This window comes from Oryzias latipes, chromosome 4, assembly GCF_053564925.1.
Source record: "Oryzias latipes strain Hd-rR chromosome 4, Olatipes_Hd-rR_3.1".
In the NCBI taxonomy this organism is placed as follows: Eukaryota; Metazoa; Chordata; class Actinopteri; order Beloniformes; family Adrianichthyidae; genus Oryzias; species Oryzias latipes.
Genome location: NC_136240.1, coordinates 11,628,155 through 11,641,900, shown reverse-complemented (window position 1 = coordinate 11,641,900; position 13,746 = coordinate 11,628,155). Strand labels below are relative to the sequence as shown.

The window sequence follows — 13,746 nt, the reverse complement described above, 5'->3', positions numbered from 1 at the left end:
TTTTAAACGTACATTGCGTTAGTTTGAATTTTCGACCACAAACCTATGAATATGTACTACATTTCCCATGATCCTCTAGTGACGTGGGCGAAGGAAGCAAACGCGAATCAGCTAGTTGGTTTTACTTGATTTTAATTTGATTTTATCAAATAAACACAGCCGTTTATTAATTGGTTAATAATTGAATAAGTAAACAAACCTTTTCTTTGTTGAAATATTCGTGCAGCCCCGACGAGCAATTGTTGTCAAGGTGGAATCTCCCAAAATAAGGTAACTGTTAAATTTTTTATTAGCAGCAGTCGATGCTAACTATCCCTGTTAGCCTAACGTTAGGGTTATTACAAAACACGAAGATGGAACGAGAACTATCTGTCATCGGTTAGGTAACCGTGTGGATTTGTTGTATTTTAAAATATATTCGGGATATTTTTGTGCATCTAAACGACGTGGCGGCGCAGTTTTTAATTTATCACCACAATATTATACAGTTTTCCCCCCTTTTTAAATGTATTTAAAACGTAAATTTAAGTGGGACATTTCCATTCTTGACAAGTGTCGTCGAAGGATTACAACCAGCATTGGTTTAGTCTTTTTCATTAATAGTTAACAATTGGATTATGTGGCTGTTTTTTGCAGCGGACACTCAACTCCACACTGTTAACAGATCAGCAGTGATGGTGTTCAAACTGTTCACACAGTAAGTTCTCCTGAAGTTCTGATGAAAGATTCCTGCAGCTTTACAGGATGTAAGTGAATTATGCTTTTTTTTCCTGCTTTAAAATTCGAGTTTTAGCTTTACATTAGGAGGCTGAAAGTTACTTATGTTCCAGATTTATGCTGTATTGCTGAAACCCCTACAGGCACTTCCGATTCTGCTACAATTAGCTCCTTTATACACTAGTAACTTGATTTCTGGGATGAGATCCAGTTGAATTATTTTTAAACTGTTTTGCTTTGCAATATTAATTAAACCTACAAATTTATGATCAGTATGTTTGTTTTTCTTGCAGCCGGTATGGAAGACAAGGCAAATGGCTCAGTCGACAGCAAAAAGTACTGCTTATTGGAATACATTTGAAAAAATAAAATAAAAACATTGTGTGCTTTTAGGCTCATGAGTTGTGTAACTTTCTCCACAGCCCGGTGGAGAACGGTCAGCTGCCAGACCCGTCCAACTGGGGAGTCGCTGATGTTGTCAACTATTTCAAAGCAACAGGGTTTGAGGAGCAGGCTGTTGCTTTCCAGGATCAGGTTTGTTGGCTTTTTTTCCCCCCCCAACCTCATCAGAAAATGAAATCCTATAAATTAGAGCCCAAAGTCGATACATTTTTTGTTTTTTGTTTTGTCCTCAGGAAATAGACGGCAAATCCCTGCTGCTGATGACGCGTAACGACGTCTTGACGGGGCTGTCGATAAAGCTGGGCCCCGCTCTGAAGATCTACGAGTACCACGTGAAGCCGCTGCAAACCCAGCACCTGAAGATTAACGCCTCATAGCACTGCAGGTCACCCCACGACCCACCTCAGTGACAATCATGCCAGGAGATCCCAGGTTAGCTGCCAAGACTCGTCTGTTCGCGGTGGCGCCTTAACAGAATTTGAATGCTGTAAGCTTTTTCTTTTTTTTTTTTTTTTTTTTTATATATATATATCTGTAGATCCTAAAAATGATCTGCACATGCTGTTGATCCTTTCAACCATTCTTATTTTTGCTGCTTGGCAAGTGTGTTTTTTTTGTTTTGTTTTGTTTGTTTATTTAAAAAGAAAGACGATTAGGGTGTATACTCTGCAGATATGATTGATGCGTGTTTGTGTGTGTTCAAAGTAAATTAAAGTGTGATGAGAAGACCTTTATGTATATAAGATGGTATATATCAAACTTTAAGTTCTGTCTCACCCGGCAGAAAAATGAATTCAGATGCGTCTAATTTTGTCTTAAATTCAGTTTTTATGTTTTGAAGCTGTGTGTGTCAGTTGTCCAGAGCATGTTATAACACATTTTGGTTTTTTTCCTCCGACTCAAGCACCCAACCAAAAGTCTCTTTGTTATTCACAGCAACTAATTTAAGGTTGAGGCTTTTGATATTGAGATATTTATGTGTAAATACTCTGATGTACCTACCTGTGGTGCTCTCAGCTTTGTCGCACAGACAACTGTTTTAAAGTGCGTGTGACCTATGTACATGTTCAACATAACACTGGAGTTTGAATATTCAAATCTACGATTTGCAATAAATGGTGCTTTTTTTCTCACCAAAGAACAACTTCAGCAAACATCTTTATTGGCGGGCACTTTTTTTTTTTTTTTTTCATTTTACATCAAACTTATTCAAGATCAGCTTAAACTATTAGATCCTCATCATGAGAGCTGACAGTAAGTTTGTTGTCCACATGGTTTCAGAAGGACTTTTTTGTTTCGGTGGTTGCTTCAACTGCTTTCAAAGTCGTGCTCGTTTCCTGCATACGGTCCCTGTGATGTTCCCAGAGGGGTTATCCAGAGGAAGATACACCTAATGAGGAGAAAAATGGCACTTTAGCCGCAAAAATACATTCTGTTATGGCCAACATTTAAAGTCACAGAAGGACTTGCCTCGTCTTTGTTGACGAGACCCATTTTTGTCATGTCTATGGTGAAATAATGCTGGTTGGGCATCACGATCTCTATTTCTTCCACCTGGAAGGAAAAAAAATCTTGTCCTATTTTTACAATCACAGAATAAAACAAAATATAAATGCTAATATTTCCTTATAATTGTATTTTGTTACTGTAGTTGCTTTTTTTCCCACAGATGGTATGAATCTAATTTTTCCAAACGTTAAAAGCATCCAGATTTGCATTTTAGGCCATTCTCAAAAATGGTTTGAATAAAATCACTTTTTTAAATTGAAAGTACATGAGTTTTAAACTGTTATTGTTAGTACTTTTTAGACTGCAGAAATATTTATTTAATGGAAATGATTTTTATCTTTAAAATGATTTTCTCTCATATTAGTTGAGAAGTTATGTTTTTTAAAACCAAAAAATATTTACAGTATGATTAACTGGATGTTAATTGTCTATGCTTTTATTTTGAAAGTGTGACAGTTCAAGAATTATTTATTTTGGAGACCTAACTTTAATTATATTGAATCAGTTTCTATCCTGATTTTGTACCACCTACAACTGAAGGTTTTTAGGTTAACGCTCTAATGAATCTGAAAAGTATATTCTAATTAGTTTATATCTTAACAATAAATAGTTTCTAAAAGTTCTGCACATGTAGCCAATGAAATTCAAAAGGAAAATGTGTATAAATTGCATTAAATGACATCTTTTTTCTTTTATAGTCTTTACATTTACAATATTTACAAAGTAAATGACTCATTCCTTATTATGAAGTGTTTGTTCATTTTTCTGGAAGGTTTACCTCAGGAATTCTGTCCAGAACAAGAAGCTGTGTTTCGTAAAGAGTCTTCTGCACAGATGGGGAGAACTCCCCACGATCGAATGGACCAGCAAACTTTTCAATTATTGTTTCCTTCACACACTTCCTGTAAAAGCAGAAAACCTTTTTTTTCTTTTCTTCTTCTTTCATCCTTGATTCTATTGTTGCTTTGTTGTCCAAATGAGACATTTACCATGCACCATCAAAGTCCACATCCTGAGACTTGTTGTAGCGCCACCTAGAGTAGACAGAACTGCAGAAAAAACGGTCCTTGGCGTCTTGAAGTGTAGTGAAACGGTCCCGGAAGAACCCCTCAAAACCAGACTGGGTGGTTTTCAGGACTTTCATGTCCTTCACCCCACTGTGAACCAGTGGAAGGCCTGGATGAGGGAAAGAGAGACAAAAGAAAAGGCTATCAGGAACCACAAAAATCATGATATAGGTCAAGTACTGCTACTAGGATTTGAACCATAACCATCTTTAAGGGACTGTAGCAGTGAAGAAAGAAAACAACAACCAAGGATTCCTAATTCCTCCAGTTGCAGATTAAACTGATGTGTATCAAGGTTTAAGATGAATGTTTCCTAAACCCAACCCTTTACCTGAATTTAGCCTTTTTGCTTTAATAAGAAAATCTGTGTGTATGTCTGTGTTTTGTTTACCATTGAGGTTTTGTTCAACTTCACAAAAACGGTAGGCTTCTGGGCTGTAGATAAATGCGTGAGCATGCTCAGCCCCGTTCTGAAAAATATTACCAAGTAACCAAAAATTAATTTTGAATTCTTATCTTTTCAACAAAAACACGTAGTGTAGATCATGTACATTGATTTTTAGTTGTAGTTTTTTTTTTCTTAAAAGCATTAGATAAAAATGCTCACAAGAGTTCAAGGACTGATCCCTGGACTCTGTGCTTTACCTTCTCCAGCCTTTTCCATGGAGCCTCCTCCATGTAAACTTTGGCTCTTAGCACATGGTTGAAAGAGGTCAGGAAGTGATGGCAGATGTCCAGGGAAAACTGCTCAATTGTCTGTACCTTAACCAAAACGAGCCCAAACTATTAGAAGCATAATCTAAGCACAAAATAAATAATTTTAAAATAAAAACTAGTAAAATTGGTTCAGTCTTGCTGACTTGAAACATGAAATTTTGTGGTTACCCCTTTGATTTTGGCCAAGGCGTGGACGGTGTTCTTGACGGTGTCAGTAGGAATAATGTCGGAGTTATCTCCGGTTAGGTAGTCCTTGCGTGAGTTGAGCGTGATCTCCACATCCGCCCTCAGCTCGATGATAGAATGGCGGCTGCCCTGTCTCCTGATGAACAGCACCTTGACCATATTCTTGCCATACCCCGTTCGTACAAACTCCACATTCTGCATCACAGAAGCAGGGAATCAACACAATGAATACACACCGGAACATAAATATAGCTATCACCTTGTGGCTTTGCCTTTTTTTTTATGTTTCAAGTATATGCACATAATTTCCAAAATTTCTTGCCTTAAATTCTTTAATATTTTGCATCTTCCAAATATATTGCATTTCTCCCGTCTAAGTTCAATCGAAGTAAAACTGTCTCAGTAAATGAGAAAACGTTTTTTTTCACTATCTAGTAGCTCAACACTTGTTCACTTTTCAATAACCTGCAGGTTATTTTTCAGCCATGTGGTCATTGAACCCACACTTACTCCAGAATTTATATATTTTAGGCTGGAATTGCAAAAAATGAGTTAGAGTAAAATACTGAATCATTTGCAGCTCATCTGTGATTGCTTTACCTTATTTGCAGCAGTCGCCATTGTACAGTGTTTCTGGGTGCGGGACACCTCCTCTGCCCCCTGCTCTGTCTGCAGCTCACATCGATTCTCATGAACGGAGGAGGATTTTTGTGCAGAGGGTGTTTCTAACTTTCCACTCAGACTATTGGAAGTATGAGGTAAAGTCCCACCATTCCAACGTTTTCTAACTTGGCTCATCTCTGTTTGGGTTTTATTTTGTAATCTATATTGACATACCTGTGTTTTATCATACAGAAACCCTTCTCCTCACTGCAGAACACTTTGAAATTGTTCCAGTAGTTTAGGCAATTTTAAAATTAATTTGTATAAATGAAATGAAAATGATAGTTGAGCCTTAAGGTATTTACACTGGGTGTGCATTGACTATACCCAGATAAAAGTTGGAAAATTTAAAAGGGAGAAAGAAAAACTTTGGGGGGTTTTTAATAGCCAAATGATAATTAAAATAAATGTGTGAAACATTACATTCATTTCAGGGATGGATAGTATTTTTAATGAAACATTCTCTTTACCACTTTCAAAATGTAAAATATTTTTATTCATACAGACTTTCTGATACTCAAAGCTACTGAAATCATTACCATTTGGTGGTATTTTTACTGTTTCCTAGTATCAATAGACTTTTAGGCGGTTAATTTTTAATGAGCTATAAAATAAATTATAATTTAAAGTTTGCAACAGTTAAACACACTTTTTAAGCCAGAAAAATTCCATCTAGGTATATAGACTTGATCTAGACGATCCTCTGCAGTTCAAACTGAACATCAGAATGAGGAAGAAAGGTGATTGAAGTGACTTTGAACACGGAATGGTTGTTTCAGAAACTCCTGATCTACTGGGATTTTCACCCACAACCATCTTTAGGGTTTAGTTTACAGAGAAACGTCAGAAAAAGAGAAAATATCCTGTGAGCGGCAGTTCTGTGGATGAAAATGCCTTGTTGATGCCAGAGGAGAATGGCCAGACGGGTTCCAGCTGATAGAAAGGTAACAGCAACTCAAATATCCACGAGGTCTTCAGAAGAGGATCTCTGAACGCACAACACATCCAACGTTGAGGCAGATGAGCTACAGCAGCAGAAGACCACACCAGGTACCAGTCCTGACAGCTAAGAACAGGAAACTGAGGAAAAGATTGGAAAACCGTTGCCTGGTCTTATAAGTCTCCATTTCTCCTGCATCATTTAGATGGTAGGAACAGAATTTTGGGTCAACAACATGAAATCATGGATCCCTTCTGCTTTGGATCAACAGTTCAGGGTGGTGGTGGTATGATGTGGGGGATATTTTCTTGGCTCACTTTGGGCCTCTTCGTACCAACTGAGCATGGTTCCAACGCCACAGCCTACCTGAGTGTTGTTGCTGACCATGTCCATCCCTTCATGACCATCTTCTGATGGCTACTTCCAGCAGGATAAGATGCCATGTCATAAAGCTGGAATCACCTCAGACTGGTTTCTTCAACAGGACAATGAGTTCACTGGACTCAAAGGGTCTCCACAGTCACCAGATCTTAACCCAACAGATCACCTTTGGGATGTGGTGGAACGGGGGATCGGCATCATGGATGTTCAGCCGACAAATTTGCAGCAACTGCGTGATGCTATCATGGCAATAAAGACCAAACTCTCTGAGTAATGTTCCCTGTATCTTGGTAGTTCTACGACATCCAAAGATTGATGCAGTTCTGAAGGACAAAAGGGGTCCAACCTGTTCGAGCAAAGTGTTCTTGATAGAGTGACTGGTAGGTTTTTGACCACTTTAAATTTGTCATACTTCCTTAATGTGTTTTGATAACTGGATATAGAAGATTTTTGCTCTGTTCTGTGATCAACACCACTTCCTGCAGCTATAAACGGTGCTCATATATAGAGTAAAAGAACAATCTGTAAAGAAAAAAATAATGATGATAAAGTTGTGGCTAAAAGCTTCAGTTCCATTTAGTTTGCATAATATTTAAGGAACCCTCTTGTCATATGACTAAACAGTGACTTCCCCATTTCCATGTCTAAGCAGCTGTAGAGTTCACTTTCAAAGTTAGTGGGTGGAAGACACCAGCCCTATAAGGAGATTTCAGATTCCTCTTTTTGATTGACAGGAGCGTTCGCCTGCAACCACTGCTGATTATGGTCACTCACTTCACTCTGTGCTGCCAGATTGCTCTCCTATTGTTTACGTGTTTGGTGTGTGCGGCTGACATTTCATGTAGAAATGAAGAAGGGAATCCAGTTGATTGGTGAGTTGAATTCCTAATACGATGGATTCACGTCTCGTGTTTCTGTTGTGGTGCTTTCCCCCCCGCAGATGAATAGATTAACTGCATATTAGTTTGTTTTTTTGTCTTGTACCAATACATTTCTTTTTCAAATCTTTTCAGGTTTATTATCTACAAACTTCCAAAGTATAAAGTAGGTGAGGTTGGGAGTGGGGTGGAGTACATGTACCTGGATGAATCAGTAGCGAGATGGCAGATGAGCAAATATATGATCAACACCAGCCAAGGAGCCATAGCCAACACTCTGAAACAGCTGTACATGGGAAAAGCCTACATGGTGAGTTTGTGTGGGATCAGTTCTGCTTTGTTATTACAATTACTGGGTTAGTTCAACTCAGGGGTCTGCAGCCTTCAACACTTACAGAGCCATTAGAGTCGATTTCTCACTGACAAAGTCCCTTCAGAAAAATAGATTTGTATTGAAGTTATTGATACTATTATGATAAATATACACGAACTATTGGGTTTTTGGGCATAAATAAAACATTAACATGAAGAAGAAAAAAAATTCAAAATAAAAAATAATGTATCACTTCACATATCTTCCTTTTAAAGTAAAATAGATCCTGTCTCTCCTAGGAAAACAAAGTGGTAGCAGGTATTGTAATGTCAGCAGTGAAGAAAAAAAAGTTTATCTTATGTTTTGTGGTGCTTCTCAATCAGAAATTCATGAATCTAACAAACTAAAATAAAATCAGAGCCAATTAAGAAACCCTTACTGTATTTTCTAACCAATGTGTACGCTTAAAACTCCATTTATTTATTAAAAAAATAAAAAATCTGCCTTAAAGTCCTCTGCACCTTTAGTATGACCCTAGATTTATTTTCTTTGTTAAAAGGTGCTCAAAATGTTTTAGTCCAACTTTGTTAAACTAAAGCGCCTGATGGATTGGTTGAGCTTTACTGTAGGGTGACGCATTGACTTAGCTTTACTACTTACTTATTTTCAAATTCAAATTTCCTGCTAAAAACCATATCAAAGTGCTTTACGTGATAAAATATATAAGGGTAAAAAAATTGCAGTTAAAAATATCTAATATTATAAAAATAAATAAATAAAAATACATTAAACCCCAAGAAAACACATGCATATCCCACCAATGCAATCAAAATAAATCAGATTAATTACTATTAATATTGAATTAAAACATGTGGACAACTACTTATAAGCTATACTCAAAAGATTAGTTATTCCTAAAAACCTTAACAGTGGATGAAGCCCTCATTCAAAAACTTACTTTAAAGTCAGTTTTGAAACTTGAAAACTATTTGTTTTCTTCAATCAGAGCCACAGTGGAAAGGTCATAGAGCCACACGTGGCTCCACAGTCTCAGGTTGCAGCCCTTGTTTTAGCTCAACTTTAAATCCCCTTTTTCTTTATTCCTGTTTGAGATTACCCAAATCTGCAAAAATGAACTGCAGTCAGACTAATAGGTGTAACTTAAGTAAGGATCAATAAATAATTGTTAGTAGATAAATTCTGTTTGTGTTTATTGTTAAGATAACTGTCCAAAACTTCTCATTTTCAGATTGTGTCTATTAATAAATTTACTTTGTTCCCTTTTTTTTTGTTTATCTGGCTTCAGAGCTGAAGGAAAGAATTAAAAAAAATTCCAAAAAGTTTGGTTGTAGAAGTAAAAATGCCAGCACGTAGACTTTAAAGGCTATTTTTTTTATTTTATAAGTGCTGATGCGTCAGAAAATTGGCAAACTTTGCAAGCTTTCAATGTTCAGAGTGAGTTGCAAGGCTTTCATTTCATTTTAGGGTGCAACACAAAGGGCAAAATTAAATAAATAACCTTAGCTGAGCTGTCAGAGATTTGATCGTTAAAATTCAATTTGTTTTCAGATAATTTTTACCAAATTTCATCCAGATATATTCAATAAAACCAAATTGTCTTAATTGCTTAAAAAGGGGTTTTTCTATGTAATCTTTACAATGAGTGAGCACAAATTAACACTTATTCTTTTTTCAAGAATCAAAGACTTACACATGAGGTTTCTCATTATTAGGTCAGCTTTTGGATGGATTCTAATCTTTAGGGCAAACGGACATTAAAAAGTGGATCTACAAGACGTTTTGCTGCTCATTCGAGTTTTTTGCCTTGAGGAACAGAATCCTGAAATTCTCTATCAGGCTCAATTTAAAATGCAATAAAATGTAATACTTCGTTTGGCTTCCATAAAATAAACTAAAAATAATAACAATAATAATTCTCAGGAAAAACAAAAAACAAATATGAAATATTGATGCTGATGATGTGTGTTCAATTGGATTTTTTTCTTCCCAGTCCAACAGCTCGGTCTACGTTCTGTACAATGACGGGCCGCCAGATCTGAAATACATTCAAGCCTATGGACACACTAAAGGTACGTTTGCCAGAAAACATTATTGTATAAATAAAAACCCTGATGTTGCAGAGTAACCCTGGGATTAGTTTCATTGATGCCAAAATTTAAAATGTCTTTTTTCCAGCAGTGAATATGAGTGTTTTCCGGCTGATAATGCAACAGTTTTGCAATAATAGATCAATAAGGGGTGGACTGTCCAAAGAGCATCAGGCTGATAGCTGCTGTTGACTCTTGAGTTATCAAGCCTTCTGACACAACTTTGATGTAAATGCTTGCAGGTCTGCATGCAGGCTTGCATGTCCGCCTGTGGTCTTTTAACAGTCTTGTGTTTGTGTGCCTCCTGCAGGGGTTCTGCTCTTTGACCACGCTAAAGGGTTCTGGCTGTCACACAGCATCCCTCATTTCCCATCATTCCCTGAAAGGGGCTACCTGTACCCATCCTCAGGCAAATTAAATGGCCAAACTTTGCTCTGTATGACTTACCAGTATGCCCAGTTCCTCAAAATTGGTGAGAAAACCCCATTTTTGAAGGAACTGTTGTGCGTGTACTCTATTAAACATTAACTCGGTGGTCTTTCCGTGTGTTTCAGAATGCAAATATAGTTTTCCATAAATGTAGCTGTTGACTGCAACCGTCATTTTGTCCTTTCTGCTGTCCTGCAGCGCAGCAGCTGGAGTACCTTTATCCCCGTTTCTACAACTGCTCCGTCCCCGCTGCGTTGTCGGCTGACCTGCCCCAACTCGCAAAGTTGTGTGCGGGCTCCAAACCAGCGCTGGCCTCTGACAAGAGCATGCAGCCGCTCTTTTCTAATCGTGGGGAAAAGTTCATCAGCTTCGTCAAATCTGACCACTTTGTAGATGGTAACATGTTTCCTTATGCAATGACCCCCCCACCCCCACCCCCAACACCCAAACCCTAAAAAAAGAAAGAACACAATACAAAAAGCAGGAAACAACAACAAGGTACTAGTCAGTGGGACATACAAAAACTCTAACCAGAGAGGAAGGAGGGTAATGATTGACGAAAGGAAGCAGATGCTATCAAAAACAGAACTCAGTTGAAAATGTTGCAAAATATTCAAGGAAAACACCTATTTAAACTAAAACAGGAAGGACAACTACAGAAAATACTCAGAGGAATTTAGTTACAAAACAGATGGGGAGCAACGGAACAAGGAGAAAACCTCAGAGATGATTGACGAGATGCAAGTAAACCGACTGGAAAATAGAGAAATCCAAAAACTTCATATAGATTATACAGAACACAGGTGAAGCAGAAGAGCTCTGTAATGTCTCTTTAACATATATGACAACACAAAGCTTTATATTTGTGGGGGTTTTTATGCTGGCACACCTGCTTTGGTTCTATAATTTATCTAGCTTCCTGTTCTTTGGTTCCTCACAAAATCTGACTTTCCTCATAGCTGCTCGTATTATGGCTTCACTTTTCGAGGCAAATCTGCCGCTTGATTCCATTCATGCATTCATTTGCCAGCCCGTCGACTGAGCCCAACAACCACACACAGACCCATTCCAACATACGGACAATTCAGAGTCGCCAGTTGGCCTATGATGCAAATTTTTGGACTGTAGGAGGAAGCCGAAATGCCCAGAGAAAACACACACATGCACGGGTAGAGCATGCAGATGACCCAGGCAGGATTTTAACCAGGGCCTTTGAGCTCTGAGGCGAGAGCTCTAACCATTTCTGGATCTGTGTTAAACTAACCCAGCTTAGGGGATTGTAAAAGGATGTAGCATGAAGGAGGGCAGAACAGTTGAAAGGCCCTAACAACTCAAAACCTCTCAAAAGGAGTCTGATTAAAAGTAATCTGGGATTTATTTTGAGTTAAAAGGAGCAATTATTTAAATATAAAATAACCAAATAACAAGGACCAAAACCTCTATAAACAAAGAAGAAAATCAGCATGGTTCCGTCCAGTTGGGGAGGAGTTCTAACAGAGAATGCTCAGTCCAGGAGATTCTCGCCCAATCAGGTGCTCTGAACAATTAGGCACAAATCTGCAAACAAAGATGGCGGAAGAAAAGACAGACAGAAGACCTCCCACTCCAAAAAAATTTAAAAGAAAACAAAGACAGAAAAACAATCCAAAAATACCAAAAACCCGGATTTCACTTTCAGCTGTAATGATCCACTTTTGTTTAAATTATTTGGAAATCCCCACCTCACTGCCTATTCTGCATTTTAAAAAAAAGCCTGTTTATTACTGATCAAAACCCAGCAAGATTCTGTATGGCTGGATACCTCCAATAATGCTGGTTATTTTTGTTGCACTGGTAATGTTAAGTGGGGGGTGTGAGGGAGTGTAAGCTAGTGGGAGAGCATGTAAACAGATGAATGACAGGAGGTCTACCCACAACTCAGAGTTGAATTTCTAATGACCTACTGCTGGTCTGCAGAAACTATGTCCTAGAAAACCACCTTTTTATTTTAAATGTTGGCGAATAACCATAACAAATAAGCATAATTACACTTTAAAAAAAACTTTAAAAATAGCTGAAAACATTTTAAATTCTTATTGCTATAACACAATGATTGGAACAGTAAAGAGACATGAATCCAAAATATTTAACTACCTCCAGATACATTTTATAAAGTTGCTTATCTCTTCAGAGCTGATCTGCTTTCTTTTTGTATTTTTTTTATCAAAGTGTGACTGAACTACCTCACACCCTGTCCTTTTTTTCATATTAGACATCTACACGGGCTGGGTGGCTCAGGTTCTGGACACTGACCTCCTGGTGGAGTCTTGGCAGACACAAGGACGCGTTCTTCCCTCCAACTGCTCACTGCCCAGACACGCCATGAACATCAAGAGGATCCAGCTTCCGACTTTAGTCCGTTTCCAATCCTATTATGACCACTCAAAGTGGTGCGTTTCGCAAGCTTACGAGGACCAAGTAACCTGCCTGGGGGACCTGAACAGGGAGAGGGCCCAGCTGTGGCGTGGCGGCGGTCTGATCTGCTCCGACAACCCTGTGATTTACAAGGCCTTCAGACAGCTGGTGGATTGGTACATCAGCTGCACAATGAAATTAAATGACTGAACCGTCGGCCTTAAGTTGACTCAATTAAATCATGTAAAACTGAAAGCATGAACAACTGTCATAATCAAAACCACTGGATTATCGGATAATTCATGGTTTAAAAAGCCCTTATTCCTATTCATGGGACTTTTTATCAGTTGTAAAAAAGTTCATTTTTGTATCAAACCTTACCAAGTATTTGTTTTTTACTGGATAATTTCTGACAATGTGGAGATCAGCTGCATGTTTTAAATTTTACAAACTTTTAGACAAGTTAATGGATCAACTGAAGAGCTTATGGTGTCCATGGATTTCTGTATTTAAATCTGTGTGAACCTCAAGCTAGTGGACATAAAAGTGTACAATACTAAACAGGTATTTACATTTTTAGGTTTTTTTTTAAATAAATTGAGATACAGTTAAGAATGATTAAGTGTTTTGAGTAACAATTTTTTAAAATTATTTTAAATACGTGTTGCTTCATCATCGAGAGTTATAACTTTAAGTCCCACTCCAAATCTTTTTTTATTTTTTGTAAAAGCGTCCCCATTTCATTGTGGTGATGCCGTTTTTAGCCAGAATCAAAAAACCTGTTTCGTTTTCTCGGACATAGTTTCTGCAGAGCGGCGGGAGTTCATTGGAGATTCGCCTCTGAGTTGTCTACACTCTCTACTGCTAGCTTACAGCCCCTCACACCCAAACAGTTTGCGAAAAGCATCTTAGATCCTTGAGAAAAAGTTGATTGAACTCAAAAACAGCAGGTTTTTCTTTTTTTTACTAGCCTACATCCAAGTTATGCTGGCAGGAGTTATGCACACACACCCAAATCATCCTGTTGCTCAGCAGAGAAAAA

General features: G+C 37.9%; 3 protein-coding genes across 6 annotated transcripts; 2 read left to right on the top strand and 1 right to left on the bottom strand.

The window, feature by feature from the left end:
• Window positions 1–67: 67 nt before the first annotated feature.
• On the top strand, window positions 68–2,263 carry samd13 (sterile alpha motif domain containing 13). Of its 2 annotated transcripts, none has more exons than XM_004067735.5 (5): window positions 68–270; window positions 637–746; window positions 1,011–1,053; window positions 1,140–1,251; window positions 1,353–2,263. In XM_004067735.5, the coding sequence occupies exons 2-5, from the start codon at window positions 719–721 to the stop codon at window positions 1,494–1,496; spliced, it is 327 nt and encodes a 108-aa protein (XP_004067783.1). In that variant the 5' UTR covers window positions 68–270; window positions 637–718; the 3' UTR covers window positions 1,497–2,263. The 2 variants fall into 2 exon arrangements, with proteins under 2 accessions (XP_004067783.1, XP_011472191.1); XM_011473889.4 differs by having other exon boundaries at window positions 262–383.
• Window position 2,264: 1 nt separating this feature from the next.
• Window positions 2,265–5,333, bottom strand: uox (urate oxidase). Its single transcript, XM_004067734.5, has 8 exons — window positions 5,199–5,333; window positions 4,581–4,793; window positions 4,341–4,457; window positions 4,087–4,165; window positions 3,618–3,804; window positions 3,407–3,530; window positions 2,590–2,673; window positions 2,265–2,509 (listed from the first exon to the last, which is right to left on the bottom strand). Exons 1-8 carry the CDS (start codon window positions 5,217–5,219, stop codon window positions 2,438–2,440), a joined length of 897 nt encoding a protein of 298 aa, XP_004067782.1. The 5' UTR covers window positions 5,220–5,333; the 3' UTR covers window positions 2,265–2,437.
• On the top strand, window positions 5,221–13,322 carry LOC101174093 (deoxyribonuclease-2-beta). 3 transcript variants are annotated; one of them, XM_078945801.1, is made up of 8 exons: window positions 5,221–5,356; window positions 6,877–6,962; window positions 7,317–7,454; window positions 7,596–7,770; window positions 9,785–9,863; window positions 10,192–10,353; window positions 10,509–10,706; window positions 12,562–13,322. In XM_078945801.1, exons 3-8 carry the CDS (start codon window positions 7,345–7,347, stop codon window positions 12,912–12,914), a joined length of 1,077 nt encoding a protein of 358 aa, XP_078801927.1. In that variant the 5' UTR covers window positions 5,221–5,356; window positions 6,877–6,962; window positions 7,317–7,344; the 3' UTR covers window positions 12,915–13,322. The 3 variants fall into 3 exon arrangements, with proteins under 3 accessions (XP_078801927.1, XP_004067916.1, XP_020557956.1); XM_004067868.5 differs by lacking the exon at window positions 5,221–5,356 and having other exon boundaries at window positions 6,848–6,962; XM_020702297.3 differs by lacking the exons at window positions 5,221–5,356; window positions 6,877–6,962; window positions 10,192–10,353 and having other exon boundaries at window positions 7,222–7,454.
• The last annotated feature ends 424 nt before the right edge of the window (window positions 13,323–13,746 follow it).